Source organism: Apiospora phragmitis, assembly GCF_038363925.1.
Source record: "Apiospora phragmitis strain CBS 135458 chromosome Unknown utg000008l:1.0-3514335.0:1.0-3519231.0, whole genome shotgun sequence".
NCBI lineage: Eukaryota > Fungi > Ascomycota > Sordariomycetes > Amphisphaeriales > Apiosporaceae > Apiospora > Apiospora phragmitis.
The window spans coordinates 1,795,419-1,823,296 of record NW_027117407.1 but is presented as its reverse complement, the minus strand read 5'-3'; the positions used below and the strand labels follow the sequence as shown (position 1 = coordinate 1,823,296).

Genomic DNA, 27,878 nt, shown 5'->3' with positions numbered 1-27,878 from the left:
GTGGTCGTTTACCGCAGCTTGCCCTTGCAGTCGGCGGCGCCAACAGCGATAACTTCCTCAAGCGGCCAGCGAGGAGGCTCAAAGACATTCTCCAGGCCATTCTCCTTGCGCCATTGCTCTTCGTTCTCAGGAGTAATACCGGCTGGAAGCTTCTGGCCACCAGCAACACCAGTCGAGAACTTGATTTGGAGGATGTCACCAACCTCCTGGCAAGCAGCGAGAACCCGATCCATGTCATCCTTGTTGTGAGCCGAGGAGATGCAGAATCGCACACGAGAGCTAATGAGGGGAGTCGCAGGGTATCCAACAATAACAACAGAGATCTTGCGCTTCAGCATTTCGTGGCTGAAGGCGGACATTTTGCCCGGGTTGTACAGGGCAACGGGGATGATAGGGGAATCATCATGGCCGTAGACGATGAAGCCAAGTCGCTTGAGACCAAGGCGAAGATAACGGGAGTTGAAAGCAATTCGTTGCAGACGCTCCTCACCTTGGCCAGGAGCAAGCTCTCCAGTGATGATCCTCAGGGAGGCCAAAATTTGCATGAGAACGGATGGGGCAGGCGATTCTCCGAGCTGGGTTGCAGCGTTGGTGCTCCGCAACTTGGCAACGATATGTGGTTCAGCAGCCACATAACCACCATTGGCACCGAAGGACTTGGTCAAAGTACCCATGAGAATATCAACTTTAGCCGGGTCGACACCAAAATAGTCGCAAACACCACGGCCGTTGGGGCCGAGAGCTCCAATACTGTGGGCCTCGTCGATGAACAGGTAGAATTTGTAGGTTTCCTTGAGCTTCAGAACACCAGGCAGATCGCACACAGTTCCCTCCATCGAGTACAGTCCCTCGATGGCAACAAGAATCTTCTTCCAGGGGCGGTGAGTTCGGGGTTGACCTTGAGCAATGGCTTCACGCAATCTCTTCTCCAGATCCGCCATGTCGTTGTGCGCAAATGATCGAATGACAGCGCCGGACAGCCTTGCACCAATGCGGATGGAGGCGTGGTTCAGCTCGTCGGAGATTATCAGGCAACCCTTGGAGACCAGAGCAGGGAAAGAACTGGCATTCGTGACGAAGCCCATAGAGAAAACCATAGCGTCGGGTTTGCCAACGAAGGCTGCGACTTCTTTCTCAACCTCTACCGCAAGGTCCGAAGTACCAGCATCCGCACGCGGTCCGCAGAAACTCAGGCCATACTTCTTGGTGCAGTCCTCGACAGCATCGGCGCAGGGCCCTTCGGATTGAGCGAAACCCAGGTAGTTGTACGAGCTCAGGTTGAGAGTTTCAGTAGTGGTGCCGGTATACGTGTAAGAAGCATTGAAGTCGTGCGAAACACGATCCAAGAGTGAGATGTAGCGACCAGGAACTCCAGTGCTAGTGCGGGCGAAACAATCGTCGATTCTCAGTTTGAGGCGTCGCGTGTAGAAACTGTCGAAATCGTCGGTCAAGGGAGCGTATCCGTTGGACGCCTTGAGCTGTTGATACATAGGCTTCTTGCTAAAGCGCTTGCCGAAGAAATCGCGAATGTGGCCCAGCAAAATGAGAAGCAGGTAGCTAATATAGGTGGTGAGGACGAAGTAATAGGGAGGCTCATCGATGATGGGGGCCTTCAGGCCGCCATCTCCATGATGCTTGCTAACATATCGGTGGCTAGGGTGAACGAGGGGACCGAACTGGGCATCGGCGCGTCGCTTGTTCTGGACTTCCTCGGATGAAGGCGGCTCGAAAAGGGTGGTAGACTCATCCGGGACTTCGCCTGCGGTGGCAGTGGAGAGCGAGATGCTGGGCAGGGCCAGGCTCGGCGCCGTGATGGAGGGCGAGTTCTGCATGGCCTGGAGAGCGTGCTGGGCTGGCGGCTGCTCCTTTCGCGGGACACCGGAGAAGAACTGGGCCAGGCGGTTGCCTTTGGACGTCGACGGTCTTCTCTCGCCGGTCTTCTCGGTTTGTGGCATGTTATTGGAGGTAAACGGGAGAGAGATTCTTCGGGGCATGTCTCTGTAACGAAATGGTGACTTGGAGAGCTGTCTCGGTTTCGACTTGTTCCCAATTGAGGAACTAGAGATGCATTCAGTATTAGCAGGTACAGGGCAATTCGGTTTGATGCGCGAATAGTAGGTAGGAATGGGTGCAGTGCAAGTAGAGCTGGTAATGGTGTTTGGACGAGTTTGGAGATGGACACGGAGCTAAGATGCGTAATCAAAGCGACACCGCCTAGAACCTCCCACGCTCAATCTCCTCCATTCACCGCATGCAGGTAGTCCGGGGTGGCGTTGGACGGCAACGTTCAGGCATTCCTTCCCGATCACACACTCACCTTAAATTAAATGCTTCGGGATAGCTGACCAATTGACAGCAGCTGTCTAATCGCCGATATAGTTTTTCCGTCGCAACCGAGGAATGCGCTGATTCGCCTGAGGGGTTGGGGTTGAGCTGAGGCTTAGGTTGGGGTGTATGTAATTAGGTATGTAGGTATATGTAAATAAGGCAAGGTAATGAATGCTACTACTGCTGCAGGCGTGGCAGATGGCGGGAGCAGATACCTCGCTTCTTATTCAGAGATTATTAGAAGATATCGGAGAAAAGGAGTGTGGCGGGATCAAAAATCTCCCGTGGGCGGCAATTTCTTGGAACTCTTGATGTAACAGAAGAGGACCCGATTAACGAAACCCGGGCAGCAAGAAACAGACTCGAGGTGTTCTGATCCTGCAATTGAAGCAATTGTGAAGAACGAACTTGACCGATGAGCTGGCTTAACTGGATTGGACTGGCGGGATAGGCAACAAACCGGCTAGGGAAAAGAGAAGGAAAAGCTCACCGCGGCTTTTGGGAGGGACTAGAGCTATTATTATTGATTTGCAAGTCACTTAGAAATCCATCCCAGTCGATCCGACCGAAAATGCCCACCCCAACCCCATGTCCATGTCCATGTATGTTCCCTCATTCATGTTATTATTGCTCGCTGTTCATTAATAAGACTTAGACTATGTAATGTAAGCCCAGCTCAGAGAATCCGCCTATGCAATTTGCATTCGAGGTGTTCCTCCAGTATTTGTTTATTACTCCGTATCTAGCTGCTATCCTTTATTGTATGCCTCTGCCTGCTAATCTAGAGGTTGTTTGCTTTTATGTCCATTCATAAAACATCCATATTTAGGCGACAGAAGTGATGGATAACCGCCCCCTCTCGCCCAATGTGCACGCAGAAATTGGATGTGTTACGGTGCATTTATTTGGTAGGGGATAGGGGATAAGAGTGGACAGGCTGCGTGCAGAAAACAGAGTGCTGTCTGTGAGCCTTGCAGCTTGCAGCTTAGGGCGCAGGGAGCGTGGGAGTTGGGAGATGGGAGGGGCAGTCTTGGGCAGGACTAGCACAGACGGGCCAACAACACACCCTTGTCTGTCTGTCATTGCCAAATTCCGCCTGATCCGAGTCGCTGGCCCACTTGGACAAGAAATCAAGGTGTCCACCCGAAGCCCGTGTTACTCGCGAACCAGAGCGCGAGTTGGGCTCTGCAACTGAAGCCCGCCATTTCGGCTTTGCAGACCAAGGGGCCCAAGGGCCCTCTATGATCGGCTGCTCCCCCAAGAAAAACAGGGAGGGAAAAAAGAAGATCACAGCTAGCTTCAGGAGCTACTCCCCATTGAGCCTGTCGCATCGCCCATATCGAATGTTGCTCTCGATTCTCGGCTGTTCGATATGCGGTTATGCTGCAACGCTGGCAATGCTGGCAACGCTGTGTGACGGCGTAACGAGGAAACAGCCAGACAGCCCCCTTCCTGGCAGAGAAGGATTCGCGCATTATGCCAACGTCGGTACTAGTAGCATTAGCAGGAACCATTCCAGTATGCCGAAAGGCAAAAAACCAAGGCTAGAGAAATTGATAAGGGTTCAATGACAACATGTTCTTCATGTGTCCATCGAGGACTGACCATGCGGATCGCGATGGAGGCTAGTACCTGTAGCTTATTTGTTGTCCACGGACTACCTCATTCCACGAGATTGTGCTGTGGTATGGGCTTGCCGGAGATAAAGAAGCTGAGGCATATCAAATTTAAATCTTCCACGATGCAGCTCTTCGGCAGCTCCCCAGGGTTTCCCACTTTGCCCCCTGTCCATTCTCCTCGAGTTGCAGCCCAGTCGTATTCAGAGTTCGCCCGACGGGGTTCGGGTTTCTAGGTCGGGCACACACAGCTGTCCGCAATCTTATCGCGCTTTGCTTTGCTTTCGCTGAGGGATATTGTATAGGTAGGCATACTCCGTGGGCATCGAATGATTCCGACCTCGTCGGGGCCTCGCCGGAAGACTCGGTGTTGTGCTATCAGTGACTAGACTGCTTCTGAGTAGTCATGAGCTTAGTATCCTTATGCAGGCTATCTTTGCTAGTCGGGAATATAGTCACTTCAACATCAGATCATTGAAGATCCTCAGTCACTAGCTACATTATGTAGCTACCTGCTTAGCAAGCAAGCAAGCAGGAGAGCATGACAGGACCACCGGCATCAAGGCCACTTGCATTTACGCAATATATCAATGCAAGTGATCGCGTGTAATGGGCTTGGTCGGTTCTGTACTACGCCCATATGCCTTAACCCCCCGCTGATTGGTGAGCAAAGCCTAATTGGAAGATAAACGAATAAGCAATGACTGGCCAACCAAGTTCGTATGGCCTAGCCTAATAGCAGAAGTGAACATGGGACAAACGACGACACTTCGTCCTTCGCTGAAAGTTCAGCCCTGCAACGAATGCTTGCGTCACTGAATGGGCATTGACTTGAGCACTGTTAGTGACCTCTGTTCCAGTGCCATATGTCGATACCGAGAGGATGGATCCATCCATCCGGTGACCCATGCCGATCCGCGATTGGAACAGTTCGCCATATGAGAGCAGCGCAGCAACATGGGCCCACTACCTACCTACCGTGTCAATCGCCCAGCTCGCGAAGCTACGTGATCCTCAAGCCAGCGAGTGATATGGGGCAGAGACTGAGTCTCATGGGCTCTTTGGATGGGTTGCGCGTGGTATACCCAGTACATATGAGCAAGAGAGCCAGCCGTCTCGTTGAACAAGGCCAGATCAAACCCCCTTGTAGACAGCTAGTGGACTCAGTCCCCGTGTATTCCAGAGGAGCTCTATAACTCAGCGTGCTTGCGGATAGAAGAATCGGCAGCTACGAAGTAGTCGCGGTCAGCAAAACGATGATACGCAGTGGCGCAATACGACAAGTGCTCTGACGGGCTGCTTCGCACTTCGATCGTGGACGCCATCACACCAAAGAGCTTTGGCTAGACGGACGCTGATACTAAAGGTGACGCCTCATTGTACAAAGCACCTCGACCGATCAGTCACCAGCGACAGACGGCACAGTACTGATATATCTGACATAATATCCCAACACATTCTAGACCGCGCGCCAATGTTCGGACTATTTGGGCTGGTATAGGAATGACAGTCTTTCTTATGGCTTATAGATTGTTCTCTGCCTAATTAGGTACTTACCTTGCGTGAGAAAGGCAGGAGAGCTTGGCGGTGACGGCCTGTGAGAGTGACGGATCAGCAGATGCATAGTCTCGTCCATGAGTAAACAGCAACCTGCCCCTTGATTACAGGCTTTGAGCATTTATGTGTCATTCGTTCCTAACTTAGCGATCAATATATGGCTTACAGATGAAGTGCATATACAGAGTGCCTACTTGCAAATAATAGGGGGATCGGCTTTAGCGGACAGGCATTGTGGGACAAATGCCAGCTGGGGCTTCCTTCCATTGGAGGAGTCGGATCCTTCGCCTACTTTCCCCCCACAAGCCGTAGCTCTCACTCAACCCAGTGGGACAGAACATCTAGCTCCGTTGGGTTCCAGATCTTCGTCTTCGGTTTCTATCAGTTACCGTCTGAGTACCGCGAATTAGATAATCCAAGAGATATCTCCAGTCGACTTCTGGCTGACACATCCTCTTTCCTTTCAAGTTTGCAAACCTCTCAACCAAAAATATGACTGTTGACCATCTTGCACCGGCCGAGCTGTGGCGGCATCCGGACCCCGAGTCCACGCACATGTTCAGATTTCTGCACCATGTCAAATCAAAGTACCAATTGGATATCCATGACTACCCGGGCCTCTTGAAATGGTCTGTTGACAATATTGCGGATTTCTGGGCCGAGGTGTGGCATTTCTGTGGCATCAAGGCCTCCAAACAGTATGATCAGGTAGGACCGTTCCTAATAATTTCACTTACACAATATTTCTCGGCAAATCACGGTCTATCTCGCCATGCCTCTTTATTGAGACTAAGCAGCAGAGGGGGCAACAACTATGGGTGTAAAGTCCGACCCTACTATTTATGCTCGAGTCCGTTAAGTACACGGAGACACAGTTCGAAATACAAACTATCATTAATGTTCAGCTGCTAAGCCCCCTTACCAGGTGCTACCTAAGGATGCCCCTATGTTCCCTCGTCCAGACTTCTTCGCAGGCTCACTGCTCAACTTCGCCGAGAATCTACTGTTCCCGGGCAACGTCGATGAGGCCGCGCCCGCCTGCTTCACCGTGACAGAAAATGATGGCGAGGCCATGACGACTACCTGGGCCGAGCTGCGCGAAGCTGTGCGCCAATGCTCGAATGCCTTGCGAGCTTGCGGTGTTCAACCTAAGGATGTGGTTGCTGGCTTCGTGTCGAATCATGTACAGGCTATAGTGGCCATGCTCGGTGCTGCTACCATTGGAGCCGTGTGGACAGGCATCAGCCCGGACAATGGAGTCAGCGCCGTACTCGATCGTCTGGCGCAGATAGAGCCCAAAGTGCTGTTCGCTGACAATGGTATGACTTATAACGGCAAGCCATGGTCGAGTATCGACAAGACCTTGCAGATCGTGGAGGAACTAAAGACCAAAGGCCTCAAGACCGTGATTGTAATCAACAATATCAACGTAGATCTTGGCTTGGACGACCTCAACGCCCGAGGAGTAGGGGCAGAGAGTTATGAGACCTTTTTGACCAGGTATTGTTATAACAGTGATGAGTCTCGGTATATGCCTGTATACTGACCCGGTTGACAGCTCTTCCTCTGCACCTCTTGAGTTCGAACAACTGCCCCCTTCTCACCCCCTTTACGTTCTTTACTCGAGCGGCACGACGGGCTTGCCAAAGGCGATTGTCCATACTGCACTGGGTACGCTGATCCAGCATAAGAAGGAACACTTCCTCCATTGCACAATGGATCAGACCTCACGAATGCTCTATTACACTACAACTTCCTGGATGATGTGGCATTGGAGTGTTTCAGCCTTGGCGTCCGGCACCTCCCTCGTCCTGTATACAGGCTCTCCCTTCAAGCCTCACGGGTACCTCTCCATTCCCAAGCTCCTGGAGAAGTATGAAGTCACGCACTTTGGCACATCGGCCGCTTACCTGACGACTCTTGAGACCAACAGCATCTACCCCAACCTGTCTGTCGACCTCTCCAAACTACAAGCCATATACTCCACCGCGTCCCCTTACCTCCGTCAACGTTCTCCTTCGTCTACAAGGCGTTCCCGTCCAACATCAACCTCGGCTCCATCACCGGCGGCACGGACATCATCTCCCTCTTTGGTGCGCCCTGTCCGCTGCTGCCCGTCTACGTCGGCGAGATCCAGTGCGCCGGACTGGGCATGGCCATCGCCGTCGCCGACTCGGTGACGGGCGAGCCCACCCCGGGCGAGGACGGCGAGCTCGTGTGCCTGCGGCCGTTCCCCTGCCAGCCCCTGACGTTCTGGGGGCCCGAGGGCGATGCCAAGTACCGGAGCAGCTACTTCGAGCGCTTCCCCGGCGTCTGGCACCACGGCGACTTCGTGCGCATCGACGCGCGCACCGGCGGGCTCGCCATGCTCGGCCGCAGCGACGGCGTCCTCAAGCCCTCGGGCGTCCGCTTCGGCAGCGCCGAGATCTACAACGTGCTGACGCGCTTCTTCGCCGGCGAGGTCGAGGACGCCGTCTGCGTCGGCCGCCGCCGCGAGTCCGACCGCGACGAGACCGTCTGCCTCTTCGTCATCATGTGCGACGGTAAGGCGTTCGATGACGACTTGCGCCAGCGGGTCAAGGCCGTGATTAAGAGCGAGCTGAGTCCTCGTCACGTGCCTGGCGTCGTCGACGAGTGTGGGCCGGCTGGGATCCCTAAGACGGGGAATGGGAAGAAGTGAGTTTCGTTTCCTTTTTGGTTTCTTATCTTTCTTCTTTCCTTTTTTCTTTCTTTGCCTCCGTTGTGTCCCCTTCTGCGGGTGAGAATGTACTCCCCAGAACCAGGCTTCCTTGGGCGCAACGGGCTTTCATGAGGAAAGCGAAGGTGCGCAGTACATCTGCTAATATCCAAGCTTCCTATAGGATTGAGGTCGCGGTCAAACAGATTCTCTCGGGTATCAATATCAAGACCAACGCAAGCGTGGCCAACCCGGAGGCTTTGGAGTGGTTCAAGCAGTGGGCGGCTACTCACCCATAGAGGCTTGCCAGGGGAGCGGGATGATGCGCAAGTCTATTGTTAGCAACCTTATCACTGGCGTCGGAACTTCAAAAGAGGCGTTGAGACTGGCTTATGATAGTAATACTAGGGCCATCGGTTGACTGGTGCTCCGATACGATAGAGCTGCTTCAACACATGTATGCGTTTTCTTTTACAACGGCCATGGAATGCTAGAGATGCAGTGGCGTATTGTTTCTTCTCCCCCAATTTCTTTTTCTCCTAGCACCCACCTGGTCGCCGGCTTGTAGTTAAATTTGTTTTCGCCGATTACGGGCAGCTATGTCAGCTTTTGCTGATCACCACATGATACTTCTCAGCCGCTGCTTCTCCTCTTCGCCGCCGAAGATAACATCAATGCCTTTACGCGCATGCTCGGGTATCTCCGCCCTCGTCAGTCTGAAGTGTTGCTGTATAAGACGCCACTCGTTGGACACGGGGCTTCCAAAACCACCGACGTAAGTAAAATGTAGGAACAGAGATTAGCGCGTTCGTCGCAAACGCATGATCTTAACTGATTCACCGTTCCACGTGTTTCCTTTTTGTGGCAGTGTGGGGGGAGGCAAGGGGTCAATAATAAGGAACGAAAGGAAAGCGGGAACCACACGTACGCAAGGCACTACCGTGACGTTTTCAGCTTTCCACCACTCCCCGAAATGATGAGCCTCGAAGCTGCCCACGATCATCTTGGCGTGCACGTTGCAGCTCAAGCATAGCTCCAGTCCCCGGGTGGTGGCGGCGGTGGTGCCACCACTGCCTGGCCCTGCCGCAGTAATCCGCCGCTTGATGTGCTCGGGGACGTGGATCACGTGGCCCAGGCGGTCGGGGCCCCAGTCCATGATGGTCTGGAGCTCCGCCTCGCTCGCGCTGCACTCGGCCTCGGCAAAGTGGACGGTGACGCCCAAGCCGCCACCGCCGGCTTTGGCCTCGCGGACGGCGAGGCCGAAGAGCGAGACGTCGCCCTTGGCCGGGTTGCCGCAGAGGTCGATGCCCACCACGCCCCGGGATCAGAATTGTTGTGCCAGGAGGACGACCTCCCGGGCTTCTTCCGGCGTGTTGCGCCGGTCCATCGACAGGATCAGCTTGGCGCGGATCGAGGGGTTCTCGGTCTGGGCCGCGGCCATGGCGTCCAGGACGGCCTGGACGTAACCGGCCTTGTCGAGGTCGGCGTTCGGCATGGCGCGGGGCGTCGTGCGCAGCTCCAGGTGAACGACGCCATCGTGAGCGAAATCGGCGGCGACGGCATTGGTGGAAAAGGTTAAGGAGTCGACATCGTCGACTAAGTGATAGATATAGGACGAAAACAGGGGAAAGAAGCTAGTTTTCTACATTCAGCATCAGAGAAGAAGGATGGGATAATCGATGTCGTATAGGATAGCATGAACAGATTACTGCTTCACAGATATACATGTGACGTCGATGATTCCCTTACGTGTTCAGGTCATAGTCGTGCTTGTCCATCGGCATCACAACGAGGGGGTCCTCAAGGTCGGTCGACCCGGTTGCTTTCTTCTTCGTCCATATCTCGTGAAGACATTGCCGAATAATGCTCCCCGACAAATGAGTATGGATCTGGATAGCAGGAAAACCAGGCGTCAGTCAGTTCATGTGCAGAAGGATCAGTCTGTGCACGTTGTAAATGAAGCCAGCAAGCGAGGACTCCCTGACTGAAATTGTTTCAGTCATTAAAGGGTCAGGTAGGGGAAGTGAGTTTGAGCCAGCCCAGGTTCACTTCGCTTGAAGGTAGCCTGTGCCACGGATGACGGATGACGGGCTGACGGGGGCACGAGATTTGATGTCAACGTGCGACCCTTCGACGAACAAATCACAACGGCCCGGACCGCATGTCATGAAGCTTGGTGGCGTGACGACATTGCAAGGGCAAGATACGGAAGGTCCAAGCTTGTGCTGTGGAAAGATTAGGTACCTCGGTTTTGGGCATTGATTCGAAGTCCATATCAGCCTTTGGTTCTGTGGCCATGATGGTGATGACGATGCCGTCAGCTGTCAGTCTGTCAGCTGGGCTTGGACTTGGGACTTGAGCCTCGGGCGAAGCACAGACGATGGTGTCAATAGAAGTCAATGATACTCTAGCGGATATCGTCCCACCAGTCTGGTCACCAATCAACAAATAAGGCGCGGAGATTGAAGCTACCGGTGAGTACGGCAGCCGGGTATTAGGATTGGGGACCCAGTGGAAGAATCCACGGTGGAGGAGCAAGCTATCGACGGAAAGGCTGTGTAGACCCGAGGCCCGTCTTAGCCGTAATTCCCGGTAAAGTACTGGTAGTACCAGATCAGATGAGCTTACAGCTCCAGCGTGTTTCGAAAGAAGTTTTCTTGATCGCAAGTGATGCTGCACCGGGGATTGAGTTTATATACTCGAGATTGATAGGCCTTCAAGGAGAAGAAGAAGAAGAAGAAGAAGAAGAAGAAGAAGAAGAAGATGGTGATGATGACGATAAGAAGGAGGTAGTTCTCGGTCTCGGTCTCGCTCTCTCGTATCGTGATATGATGGATTGACTGAGCATGGAGGCTGCTGAATCGAGACCAAAGCTTCTAGAAGAATACCTTCAATCCAATACAATGCTAGCGTTGCAGTAGCAACGACCAATCTAATCAAACCCATACCGCTTTGGGATGGTCGAGCTCCGAAAGACTGGACCAAAAATTTCCGTCACAGGAGGTTGCTGTCACCAACCAGTGCGACCCCATGGGATACAGCTAATTTCCCAGGAGCGACTGGCCGACCTGGTGAATATCAATAGGCGACAAGACGGTACAGTACCTACGATACGCTAGGTGCACTGTGCTGAGTGTGCTCTGCCTTCAAGCGTGTTCCTTGAAGGCTGGAAGATAAGCAATGTGTCTACATGTCGATATCAAGGTCAGAGTGGCATTGTGGGCAACAATGTAGTGAGAATAATATATTGCCGGTAGATGGATGGACCTTAAGCAATGCCCGACCATATTAGCGGCGGATTATAAGTTACTTAGATAGGAACCACGACGACGACTCATCAACTCGTCAACTCCTTCGTTTGCGGCAGAATATAGCCTTCGCGACGGTTGTGGACAAACCAGAAGACTATGTGTTCAGCTGTATCACAGTCCGGAGATATTGGGATCTCATGAACGGACTGCTCAGCGGCTTCGGTCGAACGGGATAATGTGTAATCAGGCCTGGGGTAATGGCCTTCGGCGGTTGTACAGGATTGAAGGCTGCGTTTAGGGCGCTCGGGGCTTCAGGAACTCGTCGGCGCATTTATTCGAGATGTACTGAACACTGAGACTTCAAAGTCCTGGAGAGATCGTGAAGTAAGTGTTCTGCCACGACATCCTCTAGAGCGTCCCGGAGGATCTTCGAGAAGAGCGTTGCGGAGGACGGGAGGCAATGGCTCTATTCATTTGTTGGTGTGTAGCTGAACCGCGAGCTGCCGTTGTTGGCTTCGTCGTTGGGCGAGCATTGCCGAATCTAGTCACTATGTCTTCCAGGGTGGCATGAGTCAAACGACGTTCAGCAAGACGACCAACGACGGCCGGGTCGGCTCTTGATCTAGGGGAGGCAACGAACACAGCTCCGGCACAGGCCTAGAGATGGCTATCACGACGAATTGCTATGTAGGTACAGATTAGCTCAGCTCAGCCGGTACAAGTACCTACTTGTCGTGCCTGTCCCAGGACTGGACCGTACCGTACCGGAAGAAAACGCGGGGTTAGGATTGGAATAGACTACATCCTAACGATAAATAGGTTACGTAGGTGCACCCGACTGCATGCAGCTTCCAACCCCAACGTGGATATAAGATCCCCTATCGTGAAGAGTCGCATCCATTTTCCATCCTCGAAAAACGGTGATGGCCATTCGCAATTGGACCGAACAGGCATGCACGGCTGCATACTCTCGTAGCAGGTGGCCAAGACCGTTGGCGTTGGCCTCAGATGCTGTCCATTTCCGGTTCCGTGAAGTCCCCGACAGGGGCCAGAGTGCAGGGATTGTAGATTTGCTGCGCATGGGGGGGATCCAGTGGTGGGCTCCAATTCAGGAACGGGATGAGGAGCTCTGCCCAGACAGGGCCAGACAGGCCAGATACTGTCGCCAGCCTCCAGCTTCCTCCAGGTTATGACATGTCGGCCGGCTACTACTAGATGGACGGGCAGTACCTTTTTGGTGGCTCACATTGGCCCGAGTGGCTCTAAATCCTGCCGCTTCAGTTTCTTGATAGTGCTCTGGACCAACCAGAAAAAAGCCATGACGCCGTGGCCCTGGAGGGGGAAGAAAATGATGGATGGATCAAGTGAGCATTCCGTATAAGAGGAAACTCATGTACGGCTTCATGCAAATGGGAGATAGGCGTGGGAGGTTGGTCTGATCTGCAGGACGAACTGCTGCGACCGAGCGCGCGTATGGAGGTATGGCAAGATGAATCCCCCTTAGCCTTACCCATATATCATATCCTTCTTCTTCTTGTCTTCTGACGAAAGGCGCAAGAAAACATGTCGTGTCCGCGTCTGGAAGGGGCCCACAGCTGGGACTTCGTTCTCGTCTGAGACGGGTCGCGTTAACGATTAACGGTTACTCCGTACCTACTGTATCGCGAATTCTCGACCCTGCACTATTTCTTCTTCCCTGTTGCCACTGCACTGCTTTTGGCATTTGCCCAGACCAGACCTCCCGTCATTTGTATGTAAGACGGACGATCGATGGTTCGTCAGCATTTCCCTCCCAACCAACCAACCAACCGTCGCCATCCGGCCGGCTACTCGGGGCTCGGTAAAGACTTCTTTGCTTTCCTGCCAGCGCAGGCATGGCAGGCAGTCACTGGAATAAAGTGCTGAGGATGGATGGTTATTGGAGAAATGATTAGCGATGGACGAAATCAGAGCGAGGGGAGCTAGAGAGGAACCACCTGCAGTAGTACCTCAGTAGGTCAAATGGTCCGCCCCATTTGCGCGTAGATTGGATCCTCCGCCTGCTACTCCGTATGCGTACTCTGCCTACCCTTACTCTGCTGGTGCTAGTATATACAAGGGATACGACCTTGGTTCATGTTCCTCGCATCAACAAGTGCACGCAAGCAGCTCTTTCTATTGTGCCACTAAGCAGCTACTAGTAGACTATTCGCAACCCGATTCGCCCCATGTTTACTTCTCTTCCTGTTGACTATCCATACGTGCATGTACATGGGCATCGGTCGGCACTGTATCAGGTAGGTTCCTACCTTATCTCTCAACTCACTCGCGTCGGGATAAGCAGCCCTGTAAGGAAGTCGTCGGTAAGCCTGCAGGCAGACTTTGGATATTGTGGGAGCTTCCGGCTTGCTCACTGAAGAAGTGTTAACTTTCTCTCTCTCTCTCTCCTTATTTGATTCGTAGGTATGCACTCAATCGCATATAACCGCCTCGCTCTGTTTTATTCCTGATGTCCATCAGATGTTAATAATTGAACGTGTAAAAATAACTTGCCCTCTGCCCCCATCGTTTCCTGACGGGCCCCCTGAATTTGAAATCCGAAATCAATCTCGTCGATGCTCCACCTCTGGTACCTTCTTTACCTTCTTGGTCAGCGCACCCTGCCACCCTGCACGCCTACCACCCGCTAAGATACGCTACCCTGGCGTCTTTCCCACTTGGACCTCTGTTCCCGACGATAATCAGCTGCTGTTACTGTGTCCAGGTTACATACTTCGCCGTAGCCTGCGTTCAGAAATGGTTCTGACTGGTTGATCGTCGTTTAGAGAGCATTACCTGCCCCCCTGAACCTGCATTGTGGGTGGGTTTGGTGCCGATGTACTAGGTTACTGTACTGCTCCTTTTGGCCTGCGGCTACTGCTGCTGCTGCTGCTCTGCTGCTTGCTTCTCTCCATCGCATCCGCCCATTTCAGTTACAGACAGGTCCACCTCAATCTTCAATTCACCTCTCACTTTCTCCTCCACCCCCCTCTCTCCCCCAAGAAAAAGAGTCCACCCCAAATAAAGCAATTGAAGAACGCTGGTGGCAGACTTGGTACCTCCCTCCCGAACTCCGTCTACCTACCCATACTTACCTCCCTACTACTTGAGTACGAGTACAAGTTGTTCCCAATTCTGCCTCTGCCTGCCCCATACTGTACCCCCAACTAAGCTAGCCTGGCTTTGGTGCGCATAGTGTGTGAGAGTGAGAGAGAGTGTGTGTGTTTGGTTGTGTGGTTTTGTCTGCAGCCCGTCAATGCCAATCCAGTCCCGAACCGATCCTATCCAACCTTCACCACCTCTATTTTTTTTTTCTTTCCCTCTTTCTGTTGTAGGTGTGCCTCAAATCTCCACACGACGATTGACTGACCGTGACTGATTGACCGACTGAATTCTTTGATTCGGTTCCAATCCAGTCAATCACGTCGCACCCTCTTCTTCCTCCCGGTTCACGTCCGCAGTCACCCACCGTGCCCTTCTCAATCCTCCCCATCATCCCCTTCTCAGTCGTTTCCGGGCACAGTCACAATCAACCCCAATGGATTCGCAACGACCGAACGATGTGTCGCCTGAGGCGATGCAAGCGCGCATCCAGCAAGCGCGACGTGAAGCAGAGACTCTGAAGGACAGGATCAAGCGCAAGAAGGATGAGCTGGCAGACACGACTCGTAGGTCTCTCCCCCCTTTCCGCCACATCTACTACTCGACTATCACGACATGCCCGACGTGCTCTCGTGGTTCATCAGTCACGGCCCGACATCACCACGACGCGATATTGCCATCTCGCAAATTGGCAACACGGGCCCGGCGTCGTGGTCGTGGCACGGTCGTCGTTACACCAAACTTCTACAGCTTCGCCCTATTACTGCTCTTGCTAACATGGTCCTCTTATAGTGCGCGCCGTGTCGCAACAATCGCACGACAGTATCCCCAGAAACCAATTGATGAAGACGAAGAGGACGCTGAAGGGCCATCTCGCCAAGATTTATGCCATGCACTGGTCTACAGACCGGAGGCATCTGGTCTCGGCCTCGCAGGACGGCAAGCTGATTATCTGGGACGCCTACACGACCAACAAAGTCCACGCCATTCCTCTCCGATCTTCATGGGTCATGACCTGCGCCTATTCTCCTAGTGGCAACTACGTGGCGTGCGGTGGTCTTGACAACATCTGCTCCATTTACAACCTGAACCAGAACCGAGACGCCCCCACCCGTGTCGCGCGAGAACTGTCTGGCCATGCTGGTTACCTATCGTGCTGTCGATTCATCAACGACCGAAGTATTCTCACGTCTTCCGGTGACATGACCTGCATGAAGTGGGATATCGAGACGGGCACCAAGGTTATGGAGTTCGCCGACCATCTAGGCGACGTAATGAGCATTAGCTTGAACCCGACAAACCAGAACACGTTCATATCTGGTGCCTGCGATGCCTTCGCGAAGCTTTGGGATATCCGAGCAGGCAAGGCCGTTCAGACATTTGCGGGCCATGAGTCCGACATCAACGCTATTCAGTTTTTCCCCGACGGCCACTCTTTCGTCACTGGATCCGATGATGCTACCTGCAGGTTGTTTGATATCCGAGCTGATCGGGAGCTTAATCTCTACGGAGTAAGTTTGATAAGGAAACGAGCACGTTCACGACCTAGCTAACCTTTTCATTAGTCCGAATCTATTCTGTGTGGTATCACCTCGGTGGCCACCTCTGTTTCTGGTCGTCTGCTGTTTGCTGGTTATGATGACTTTGAGTGCAAGGTACGAATCGAGATGTTTGTCCTGACTGTCAGGAAAACCGTTCTAACAAGTAGCAGGTCTGGGATATTACCCGTGGTGAAAAGGTTGGCTCGTTGGTGGGTCACGAAAACCGTGTCAGCTGCTTGGGAGTTAGCAACGACGGCATCAGCCTGTGCACGGGTTCATGGGACTCAGTGGTACGTGTGCCATCATATTGCCTTGGAGTTCCTCCTGAAACTAACTCGAGATGCAGCTTAAAATCTGGGCCTACTAATTACTCAACGGCTACCCCGGTAATGGGTTTGACGATAATGCCACGAGAAATGGCTCGTCGGGAACAAAAAACGTTGCTGGAGCGCCTCGTCATGCCTTTCCTCGAGTGGTTCTTTGCCAAAACTAATTTCTACCTGATACGCCCATTATAATCTTCGAAGATCTGGCGTATCCAGGACGAAGTCACGACAGCCTTTTTCTCAATACCAACCTTTCCTTGGACCGACACCAACTATTTTCCGACCGCCTGCGCCACTTCCTACTTGTATTACTCCTCCGGTCAGCTTTATGCACCGCCATATACCGCGCCGTCTCGTTTGTCTCACCGAACCGTCCACCCTCGAAGCGAGCCATATAGGCTCAGCAGAGAAGGATAAAAAGAAAAAAAAGGAGACGTGTTCGCCCGATATACAAACTTTCCGGCATACGCTTCACTTCGGATGCCCGCTGCATTGATGCTGTGGCTCTGGACTAGTGCAGCAGCAACGCCCTTCCGTCCGTCTTTCAAGGGCTTCTTTGTCTACATCAAAAGGCTTCTTCTCGCCGAAAATGTTTTCTTGCGCTAAACATGTTGATTCACGTTCTTGCGTTTACTTGACAACCCCCGATTTTGTTATGGTAGATGGGGCGAAGGAACACGCTTACCTTCGGGTATAAAGTCGAAATTCTCCAAGGGCCAGGAAATTACGGCAGTCACCCGGATACGACTACCACACATAGCGGATGGGCATGATACTTGAGGCGTGGGTGGCGGTCTTTGACACTTGTACGGGCTTCGCTGGTCTCTTCGTTCTTCTTGTAGTTCCTTGCGTCTTAGGGTCAGCGTGTGCTAGGTGGATGATGGGGGAGTGTGGCTAGAAGAGGCGGAGAGAGTGGGAAGCCAGAGGTGTGGATATCACTGCGGCAGCGTAGTTGTTGCATATCTACGACGAACCTCCTGATGTTGTCTGTGTAACATAATGACGCTGAATGCTCAGATCATACCCCTTGTGCCCAATATTACTACTACTTCAGAAGCTGCTTCCGACCTTGCGTAACTTACTTGTCAATGTATGTCCCCTGCATGTACTACTAGGGGTATGGAGAAATACGAGGAGGACTGCAAGGAAATATTATTTGATGCACCGAGTGACAAGAATAGCCTGTGCGTACGTAGGAGGGTGGGTGATGATGTGGTGGAATCCCTTGCATCATGTAAGCTCTATCATGACAGCACGAACAACCCTGTTCAGATTGCTTAAGCTCTTCTCACCCCTCACGCGATTAAATAACCACGATACCAGTGAATCTATGACGGAGAAGTAAAACTTTCTCAAGGCGTGCCACAATTTACTGCAAAGCATGTGTGCTGCGGTCGCCTGCATCGGCCTTTCTCGAGCACCCGGGACACCAGTCGGGGAGTTTTGGGGTGGTTGAATATAGGAAACATGTACTACTACGTCGTAGGGAATCTCCGCACCAAATTGAGGCGATAGCGGCTTAAAGATCCAAGATGGAGAACCTACCCGCTCGGCCGATATGGACATCACCATCATGGCGGGATTTGATCAGCACAAACCATGGGAAAGTCCAAATGGTGGACTAAACCAAGAATTACAATACTAGGCTGGCCGAGCCTTGGCAAAATCTTGAAGATACCTGATCTAATGATGGAGGAGTCTCACGGGTGACGTCGATCACTCGCGGGATGCAGCAGATCTGCAAATCTCTAGCCGGGTCCAGCCCCTCGGCTCGGAATCAACGGACGAATGCCATCATATCCCGGCGCCGCCTATTCCTGGGGTCAACGGATGACGACATCGGCGATGGGGAGAAACGTGAAACCTCCATCGCCCTTTCCCTCCTTCTCACGATTCGGTGATAATACTGATCACTGACAAAAGGGGCATTCTTCTGACTTGCTTCCCTTCCCCCCTTTGAGTGGGGGAAACGTTTGGGCCTCGCCGGGCTTCGTTCTCCTGAATCTCCATTGTTGGGATTTGCACGGTTCTGATTTAATCTGATCTAGTCGTAGGGTTCATCGTCGAATTGCAAGATTGGCCGGTTTGTGGCCAAGAGTTTTAAGCAAAGTCTCGGAGGGAGGGACGGGAGCTCATGTGATAAGCTCTCGAATACCGCTGCCAAGACCTCTTAAACAGGATAACTTCCTTTTGTGGCATTAGATTCAAAAACAGCTCAAAAGAGTTGTCAGTTGGGGCCCGGGCTGCTGGCAAATCGATGTTCACGCCACCTACAGCGTACCCGTCTCGATTTGTCTTATGTTGTCTTTTTGTCTTCTCCGAACGGAGAGGAGGAAAAGCCGGAGAAGTCCGAGAAGATGATATCGCATATATCAAACCTAACTCGATTGCCAAGAGGCGACGAAGACGCGAGAGAGCGAGGGAGAGAGGCATGGCACCTCGCGAACCTTGGCAGTGATCGTCAGTCGCTTGGTTTGATAAAGGGGATAGCCGACGCGTACACACGCTTTTGTACTCTTAGGGACTCAGCTTTGTAAAGTTTCAGTAACCAAATTCGGATGATATTCAGCAGACAAGATCATCGAGGGAGGCCTCGGACCTTCTCCTACTTCGGAGTACTAGTAAGAAGTCATCAGACGAAGAAAGACCAGCAACGTTTCGCAGCACACATTTATCCGACCATGGCCCATGAGTCAATCAATGGGAGCGATGGAGATGATTCGGTATCCCAGAATAACATGCTACCACTACTCATAAATTAGCCTGGCCCATTCCAAGGGGAGACGCAACGTATCGCATGTCGAAAATTCAAAAATGCCTCCGTTAAGTAGAGGTACATGGTGATAAACATTCTCTCTTTCGCATCAAATATTCTTCACTTGCCCCTTAACAGCCCTTGGTCATCGTAATTGACGTGTTTATCGCTGTCGGAGATGGCACTGAAGGGATGGCTATCATGAGATATGAAGGTCGGAATACACCTGCGAAGGTTTAAGCATCAACAGAAAGACGAGTCAAGATGATTGATTAGTTGACTCAATCAGATGCTTGCCGATTCGATGACGACACCCATCGCTTTCTTCTTCTTCATATTGGTCCAGGCCGGCGACGAGATCAGAGGGCTAGCTTGTGGCGAGATGCCCTTTTTGACAAAGACCCTGATCTGTTACTTGGGCGTTTCCCTGTTCGAAGATACGGCATGCTCAACGAGACTGGAAAAAGGGGCAAGCAACTCAAAACAAGTAAAGCCAACCTAGTCGATTCTAGTAGACACGGAACAGCCCGGAGGAATCACTGGACAGAAATAAATACATGTACGGCAGTAAAGCATTATGTAGAGCTGTACTTACGTTGAGTGCCTACGAACGATCACTGACATCGGAGTGCAAGCAAGCGGAAAGACAAGGGGGACTAGGTGACACTGGACCCGAGTTCATGCATAGCGTGGCGAGCCCGGGCGTCAACGGTTCCCTGAAATCCGTCCGTGGACCGTTGCCGGGGCCGTCGCCGTCCTCGAGGATTTCCGGCCTACCGGCCGAACGCCGAACCGTCTTGGGGTCGGGAGCGTAGCGGCGCCTGCCCGCTCTGGGTAGGGCTGTCAAAGCAACAGGAGGCCATAAAGAAAGCATCGAGCCTCGCTGATAAGCTGCCGTCAGACATGATAAAGCAGGAATAGGGCGACGACGAGCAACCCAGCTTGAAGCTTGTCGATGCCTCAGTCGCCGCTCCCCTCACCACTGAAGCATGCGGATATTGCCATCACAGCATGGCAAGCTGCTCTCGGAGAGCTAAGCGAAGAAGGGTGCAGACCGCGCATGTTCAAGAAAATAATCACGATTCTCAAGGCTGAGTGGTTTTCATACTTCGTAGCCTTCTTCATCCACATTGTGGCAACAGGGTTGGTTATGCTCTTCATCTGTCGTCAGCAGAAAAAGAGGACTTGCAAATGGCCAGACTGAATCCTGCATTGAATGGACGAGTGCGAAGCCCGCTGAGATTAGACATGCGAAATAAGGCAGACCTTCAGGACAGTACGTCCCATACCCTTCCCCAAGGGGAGAGGGTCAAAGGTGGCTATGCTGTCGCTCCAGACGATGAGATATGATGGTGACCATAATAACAACAACAACGAATCCGTTCGGCCGAAGAGATACACTACCTTGATGTACTCCCATTCGATTCCACATAGACAAGAACCCCAAGAAGACTCCAGCTCGCCTTTCTTCGTCATGATTGTCTACTATCCACCGAATTCTGTAGGCTATGATATACGCGCAAGATGAACGGATTTGTCCGCATATCCTTTGTAGTAGGATGAAGCCCCAGCGATCATCTTCAGATCGACCACGTCTCCATCCACATCAGAGGCATGCGTCATACCCCTCCTGCTCTGTGCCGATCGTGTATCAGGCCCCTGAACCGTGCCCTGTACATAGATAGCCAGCGGGAGCCACCAAGTGCAACCCGAGTTCTGGGAAGCCATCCACTATTGAAGTATGAGATGAACTTGCCTTGGAAGGACCCTTTCCAATTATAGGCATGTCCATAGTTGCCGACAACCACGTACTTTCTGTGTGTCAGCATATCAGAGTGTCAGCTTTACCATCAATGAAGTATGAAGCTGTATGTTTCGCCAAGAATAGCAATGCCATCCTGTACCTCACGTATCTCACAACTATCTTACCTAAGTTCTTCAGTGAGTATCCCAATACTTGCCAGTCGGATTTCGTATAGAGCATTGGCACTAACTGGGTCGGCGAGGTGGTACTCGTACATGTAAGGACTTGAGAAGTTGACCGAGCCCGTTTGGATGCACTCACAGCATCCTTCGGAGCACTCTCTAAGCTGTGACCTGTATAGTGCCTGGCAGCCCCGGCCACGGTTACTTTGCTCCACGAATATCTGAATGTATTATAGATCGTCCCGACCTAAATTGGCAGTGAAAACCGAACGCACTGAACGTCCGAGAGCACATAAATAACGCCGAAGGGCCCGTGAGGCTGGTCGTCTCGGCGGTAGGAGGCGAACTCCCATGCCGCCCGCTTACCGATGGACCCAGCCGTCTCCGGGGTGGACCTTTTCTTTGATGCCAAGGTGTAGGGGGGAGGAGTAAGACGAAGGGGGGAAAAAGAGGACGGCCCAAACGTCGAGATCATATCCACGGGAATGATTGTGACGCGGGTGGTCGTGACCTCGAAAGGGAGGAGGGCCCTTACAGGTGAGACGATTGAGCAATGGGCGATACGATGATCACAGCACCGTCTCCGTGTTGTATGAACCACGCACGACGTTCGTGGCTTGACATTTCCTCCAAGATCTGGCGAGGCCGCGTGGACTTAGCGGTCGGGTGCAGTAGGCAAAGAAGGTATTGATAGCCATCTCTTGGCACTTGGAGAGCCCGCAGTGTGCGGACTGTCAGCGCTTCTGGTCAAGCCAGCCGCCAGCCATGTTCATGACATGGCAAGCACCGTACACCACCAGGTTGCGCACCAACCCTACCGTAACATCGGCCATTCACGACGACCGCAAATTTGTCCGAGTGACCCGCAATCCGTTCAATTGCTGTTGTTGTCCCACGCCAAATGCGGAAGTGCGGGATATGCCATGTATCAGGTCCCTCATGTGAACCGTGGGCCCGGAGCTAGCAAGCAAAGTACGTTGAGCAGCAAGCCTAACAGCCTAATGGGCGTTATTAGCATGCCGAGATGGTGCTTTTTTCAGTGGTGCTGTCGTCAGTTTGGGATCTAGAAATAATGGATAGAAGCAGGAGAGGCTGAGAGGGCCGTTGCTATCCACTTTTAGTCCTGCGAATCGCTGGTCGCTGGTCTCTGGTCGGACGCGATGATTGGGTGGCTGTTCCCGTTGTCTCGAAAAGGTTGCAGTGCATCTTCATTGTGCATGAGGGCATTCAGCCTCACCGCTTCCCAGACTCCAATATGCCAATCTGCCAATCTAGCGATCATCTCAAGGCATTGTTGAATCGACCAGACCGATGTGACCTTTTCCCATTAGCAATGCCACGACTTGCCCTGGCAGAGCGCTGTGATGATCTCATCTGGTTACCCCCGGTGAAGGAGGACCCGCTCAAGAGCGTAGAAAAAGATTATACGAACGGGGCTGTCATGCGCACGGCTGCCTCCATACGGCGAAGTACGAGAGGCGGATGTGTTGTTGCTGTTGCTGACGAGAAGTCAGATTCGCAGTTGCTCCGCAGGCAGAGTACACCTGTCCGCGCACACACACACATGACTCGACGAACGCCCACCTCTCGCCTCGGAATACGTGTACCCAGCCAGCGCGGCGATCTCGGTTAACAAATGCCCGGACTGTGCCTTGAGGAAAGAGATCAGACGGCATGCTGTCATCGGAGTGACCGTCTGTTGTCGTATCATGCTCCATGTTATGGGGGATATTCCAGTTTCCAATCCCTTTGCCTTTGCAGTGAAACCGAAACGGGGTGGAAACGCGGGCTGGCAGATTCCAGAGTCCTTCTAGAAGCCCCAAGGAACACGCTGGTTCGGTTCGATGCTTGGATGATACATAATCAGGGGTAGGGTTCTGGGCAGAAGCTGGTGGCCGCTGTGCTCCACAGGCCCCCTTAGTGACCACACCCCTACATATAGGGTTCTCTACAAGCTGGCCTGAGCAGAGCCCGCGTGCCCGTCCGGCAGACCTCCAGAAGGAAGAACAATACGATGGAACTGCTATTCTTGACTAACAACAGGAGGGGTCGCGGGAAATTAGAAGATTAACCTGTGAGACAAGCAAGATGCTGTTGATTCTGGTACCTAAGACAGCAGTTGCTTATTACATAGTCGGATGCATCAGTAATGACCCGGAGATCAACACATGCATAATTGAGTTCCTTAGCCTATGATAGTTGGTTGGCTGAAGGGAGTCTCTTGCACCCGAAAGCCGTGACTGACTCGAAATGAACCCGTTGGGGCTGCATAATTGATGCTGATCCCACCGGAGATGGGTAAACAGTGGCGCATATGCACAGTGGCCATGGCCGCATGGGGTTCCAAGCTTCCGGGAAGATGCCCTGTACGTTCAACCCGTTCAGGTTAAGCAGATTCCGAGTTGAGTACAGGACTTCGCGGATGAGAACGAGGGTGGCATACCAAATGAATAGCACGACTTCTGCCACGAGCCAACTGCATGACTGTAGTGATCGGATGTTCCAATAACCCCGTCGGGTTGACCGGTAAATATCAACCTTGAACACAGCGACATAATGCCATATTCCTAACCTAACAAGGCAGGCTGCAGCCCTAAACATGGCAGTGCCGACGTTAGGTAGGGCTCGGACCAATTCCGATGCTGCCTCACCTCCTGGAACCAGGGTCTGTCTGTTGCCAGCACGATAGCTCAACACTCTGAGCCCATTCAAAGCGGGATGCGATCAGAAGCTACATACATACTACAACGCACACGGCCGAAGACGTGTTTGCGAAGCATTGCAGGTTCAAGCCGAAACGTTCGAGTAGTAAGCAAGCCCGGGCGGGGAAATGGATGGCCGTTACAAAAATAGACTGGGAGCTGGGACCGACATGTGCCAAGTTGCGAAGGAAGCATCGAGACGCGAGGTCAGCATGTAAGATATGTAGGGTTCTGGGATCGTGGCGGATGCAGCAGTTGGTTGTTGGGTTGGAGTCAGTTCCCCCTGTCGATAGCCACGTGTAATTTCTAGGGACCAGACAGATTTGGAAGCCCAAAAGAAAATCATTTTACTACGACTCGAACCAACTGCAGCCGCGCAGCACCGTAGGCATGTGTGTAGGTACCCGTATGCACTCCCGTCCCAAATTACCTCCTACTCTGCCTCCGTCCCGCTGAACCCCAGATGCGCTGCATGACGAGAAACAACACGCACGACCCGAAGAGTTGAAAGATGGGGATGAACACGAATACTTGTTTCTTCTTCTCCTCGTGATTTGCGTCTGTCCATCTCTAGGATACAGTTTCAAAACAAGGGAAGTCCGGAGTCGAAAGCGGTTCCGGGATTAGGCTCTGATCTCATTCATCTGCGATCATCACATCATCTATCATCCTTTTGCTGGTTGAGTCAAGGTTTCAACGTACAATCTCCATTCCCACTCTTTCGATCGTCTTTCCATGCTTCCACCTCATGCTTCTAGTGGGAAATTTGAGACAATGTTTGGGGCTTGTTTGCCGTCGCACGGCATAACCCCAGCATATCTGCATATTTACATGTGCCTCGTCGTACATATGAAACTATTAACTGCCGTGGTGAATCAACTGTTTTCTTCAACTCGTTCTTTTCTTTTCATTCTACACATACATTGGCAACCCCACTCCTCCATACTTAGGTATTCAGCTGTTGCAGATATGTACTATTGCCCGACCACCAAACGCGTGGGCCGTTAGATCACTTTTTTTCTTCTTCTCTTTCTCATTTCACAGAGCATTTTAATTTTCCTAGTGAACCATCCAAGTCTGCAGGCGGGTCTGGCGCTACCCTTAGTCTCTGACACGCCAGCCCAGCCCAGTTCTCCGTTCCCGTCCTGCTCACTGGCCACTTTCTGCCAACGCTTTGCATTCCCCATTTCTGAAACGCGCTGACGCATATTGTAGCACCCCGTAGCAGTGGGTTGTATCTAAAACAAGCTGTATCCTTTCTACTGCTCCGCCCTCACCGCACATCGTCGGATTGCCTGCCTTCTGCGTTCCCACCCCCTCTCCAAGTCTCCTTGACTTGTCTTCTTCCTGCTTTGGTCTCCGGAGCGAACGATCAAAACCCTGCAAAACCCTGTACCCTGGACATACCACAACAGTAATATCCAAAACAAAGCCCGCCTTTCTCCGTCAACCCATTTGGAACATTGGCAAATCAGCCATCTTCCCACCTTGACACCCCCTTCCCACACCCCCATCTCAGGCCACGCGACTTGCTGTGATCCTGGTCTGGTACTCGTATTCAATCAACCGACATTCAACTCTCGGGCCACGGTACCGAGTTACTTGCTCTGCCGTCTGCTAGCTACTTAATACTACCCGTCAACCCACGTTGCGCGTCACCATGTCTTCCTCTGCTACTAGCAATCCCAACCCAACTCCAGCCCAGGAAGAATTCCAGGACCTCTTGAACAAGAACTCCGGCAGTGACAGCCTACGTATCCATCCTGAAGACAGAGAAGAGGCACGCCGAGAGGCCGACGACAGTGAAGAGGACGACGAGGATCGCTTCCGCAACGAGCAAATAGACGCCGCCATGCGCATGCCAAACATGAGGACCCCCGTCGAGGGCGGTGACTACAAACTACCCCCCGCCGCTTTCGACTCGGGTCGAGCCACGGGAGTGAAAGGCGTTATCGCCGATGCCAGGGCCTACGAAGAGGCTCGCCAGAGCAAGTGGCGCAACAGGGTCCGCGCCGCCCGACGCTCCGTCATGGGCATCGGGGACCTGGTTAGGAGCAAGGACAGCCAGAGCGCAGAGAACAGCGAGGAGGATGTCGACGAGGACGAAGAAGTTTTCCTGCAGCAGTGGCGAGAGACGCGGCGGAAGGAGCTCGAATCCGAGGCGCAGGGCAAGGCCCGGGCCAACCGGAGGACGAGCCCGAGCCTGCGCATGTTCGGCCGTCTTGATACAGTCGACGCCCTGGGCTACCTCGACGCCATTGAGAAGGTCGCGAGGGATACGGTTGTTGTCGTCTTCGTTTATGATCACGAGGTAAGCCGCACCCATTCTGCTGGATGAATTTGTTCCACACCTTGTCGCACACGCTTGCTAATAATCACTTCTACAGTGCCAAGTATCCGGTTTGATCCAACAAGCTTTGCGACCTCTGGTCACCGCACATCCTTACGTCCACTTCGTCAAGATCCATTATGAGGACATCGAGTTCGACAATGCTGCTGTGCCGGCTATACTTGCCTACCGCAACCAAGGCGACCTCTTTGCCAACCTCACTGGGCTTATCGAAATGATCCCAGAAGAAGAATTTGACAGCGACTCCCTCAAGAAGGTGTTGCAAAAGCATGACGTTCTATAATGGCGATACCTTGTGTGTTTCCGACGACAGCCACGGCGCGCCGGTTTGCCCATGTCTGGGACTATTGTCGAGTACCCGCGGTCTGTGCTGTCATTTACGAGTCTCCTTTTGTCTTGCCTGCCTGCCGGGACGGAGGCAATCTTGCTATTTGCAATTTTTCTGATACCCTTTGATTCGAAAGGTCAGCACCTACAGAGGCAGCTGAGCAACTATTGCTGCCTTCGGCTTATATAGGAGGATTACTGCATCAGCCCAGTCTATACTGCCCTGGGACTCAGCGGTTCTCACGTTGCACATATGGGAGTTTCTTGAGATGGATACAATCCAAGGGAAGCTGTGGATTCCGATCTAGAATGAAGTTACGTTGGTAGGAATCAGTTTCTGACGGGAGTTTTGGCGTTCGCGGTATCATGCGAACTCGGTGGGAGGGCCAACGATTTTACGGCTCAAAGTTTGGTATAGATTTATGTCCTGGAACGTCACTGGATGTCATCTTCTTGTTGAAGACCTGAGGGGGACGTCGGATTACGTATGTTACTATGTGTAGTATATAATGAGATGAAAAACATTGGTTAGATGAACACGCCAATGACCAGGCCGCTTCGTGAACTTGGGCCGGTTGAACTCTTACTTACGCGACATGTTTCAGTCGTATGTAATCCGAAGTAGATGGGCATCGCCACTCGCCACGATTACACGGCAATGTATCTGTATTGGCATCCGCACCGGGGACAAGACCCATTGGTGGGATATTGCCTGGACCCTGCTGGTTCTCATTGCTTGTTGGTGAGTAGTGGAGGGAACACCATGTACGGGATAATCACTGACGTGGAGCGGACGGACCTTGTTGAGATGAAACGACTGGGCTTATATTGGGCTGACAAGCTGAGCCCAATAGCCTGTAACGCACTTCGCAGGTACCCACGTGAGCGAATTGTGAAACTCAAGTGCGCATATATACCATATTACGCCACCTGGTGACCGATATGGATTTGATTTTCAGCATCGGTAGATGTGTCGGTCTCGATTTTGAGATCGTGGGTTTAGAAGGATCCATGGGTTGGATGCAATCCTTCATAAATAGGGGTCTGGATCATGGTAACCTCGATATATCCGGACGTATGCGCATGTATATGCTTAGTCACCGGCATATGGTAAGCATATGGTAATGGAACAGACAAACAAATCCCATCTATCAATCTACATTGAGAGTTGATAATAACCCCGCAATCCGAGCTCACGAGGTGTGCCGCGTGCCTTTTGCTTCGAGCGCTAAAGGAGACAGAAGGCCTGGGAACCCCTCTGTCCCGCTGATAAGGGGCTGCTGATAGGGATAGCGCTGCGCTGGATGGTTGACGATGTCGCGCGCCCCCCACCTGCACCCACGTCACACATATTGACGGACTCGGATGGTACGTTTGCGACCTGACCAGATGCATCCACGTC

General features: G+C 52.4%; 6 protein-coding genes across 6 annotated transcripts; 4 read left to right on the top strand and 2 right to left on the bottom strand.

Annotated features, from left to right (window-relative positions):
* Positions 1–8: 8 nt before the first annotated feature.
* PG994_008979 (aminotransferase class I and II) lies at positions 9–1,994 on the bottom strand (the record flags this gene model as incomplete). The annotated part of the gene is made up of 1 exon (XM_066860388.1): positions 9–1,994. One exon carries the CDS (start codon positions 1,992–1,994, stop codon positions 9–11), a length of 1,986 nt encoding a protein of 661 aa, XP_066713977.1.
* Positions 1,995–5,993: 3,999 nt separating this feature from the next.
* On the top strand, positions 5,994–8,477 carry PG994_008978 (uncharacterized protein; the record flags this gene model as incomplete). Its single annotated transcript, XM_066860387.1, has 5 exons — positions 5,994–6,209; positions 6,427–7,001; positions 7,060–7,374; positions 7,476–8,177; positions 8,285–8,477. The coding sequence occupies 5 exons, from the start codon at positions 5,994–5,996 to the stop codon at positions 8,475–8,477; spliced, it is 2,001 nt and encodes a 666-aa protein (XP_066713976.1).
* Positions 8,478–8,794: 317 nt separating this feature from the next.
* Positions 8,795–10,067, bottom strand: PG994_008977 (adenosine deaminase; the record flags this gene model as incomplete). The annotated part of the gene is made up of 4 exons (XM_066860386.1): positions 8,795–8,905; positions 9,011–9,457; positions 9,527–9,812; positions 9,928–10,067. Coding segments are annotated over 4 exons (984 nt in total), but the record flags the coding sequence as incomplete, so codon positions are not given.
* Positions 10,068–14,985: 4,918 nt separating this feature from the next.
* Positions 14,986–16,457, top strand: PG994_008976 (guanine nucleotide-binding protein subunit beta 1; the record flags this gene model as incomplete). The annotated part of the gene is made up of 5 exons (XM_066860385.1): positions 14,986–15,115; positions 15,342–16,060; positions 16,115–16,204; positions 16,261–16,380; positions 16,437–16,457. The coding sequence occupies 5 exons, from the start codon at positions 14,986–14,988 to the stop codon at positions 16,455–16,457; spliced, it is 1,080 nt and encodes a 359-aa protein (XP_066713974.1).
* A 5,205-nt stretch (positions 16,458–21,662) lies between these two features.
* On the top strand, positions 21,663–22,730 carry PG994_008975 (uncharacterized protein; the record flags this gene model as incomplete). Its single annotated transcript, XM_066860384.1, has 3 exons — positions 21,663–21,768; positions 21,821–22,069; positions 22,219–22,730. 3 exons carry the CDS (start codon positions 21,663–21,665, stop codon positions 22,728–22,730), a joined length of 867 nt encoding a protein of 288 aa, XP_066713973.1.
* A 2,729-nt stretch (positions 22,731–25,459) lies between these two features.
* On the top strand, positions 25,460–26,432 carry PG994_008974 (uncharacterized protein; the record flags this gene model as incomplete). Its single annotated transcript, XM_066860383.1, has 2 exons — positions 25,460–26,110; positions 26,187–26,432. 2 exons carry the CDS (start codon positions 25,460–25,462, stop codon positions 26,430–26,432), a joined length of 897 nt encoding a protein of 298 aa, XP_066713972.1.
* Between the last annotated feature and the right edge of the window lie 1,446 nt (positions 26,433–27,878).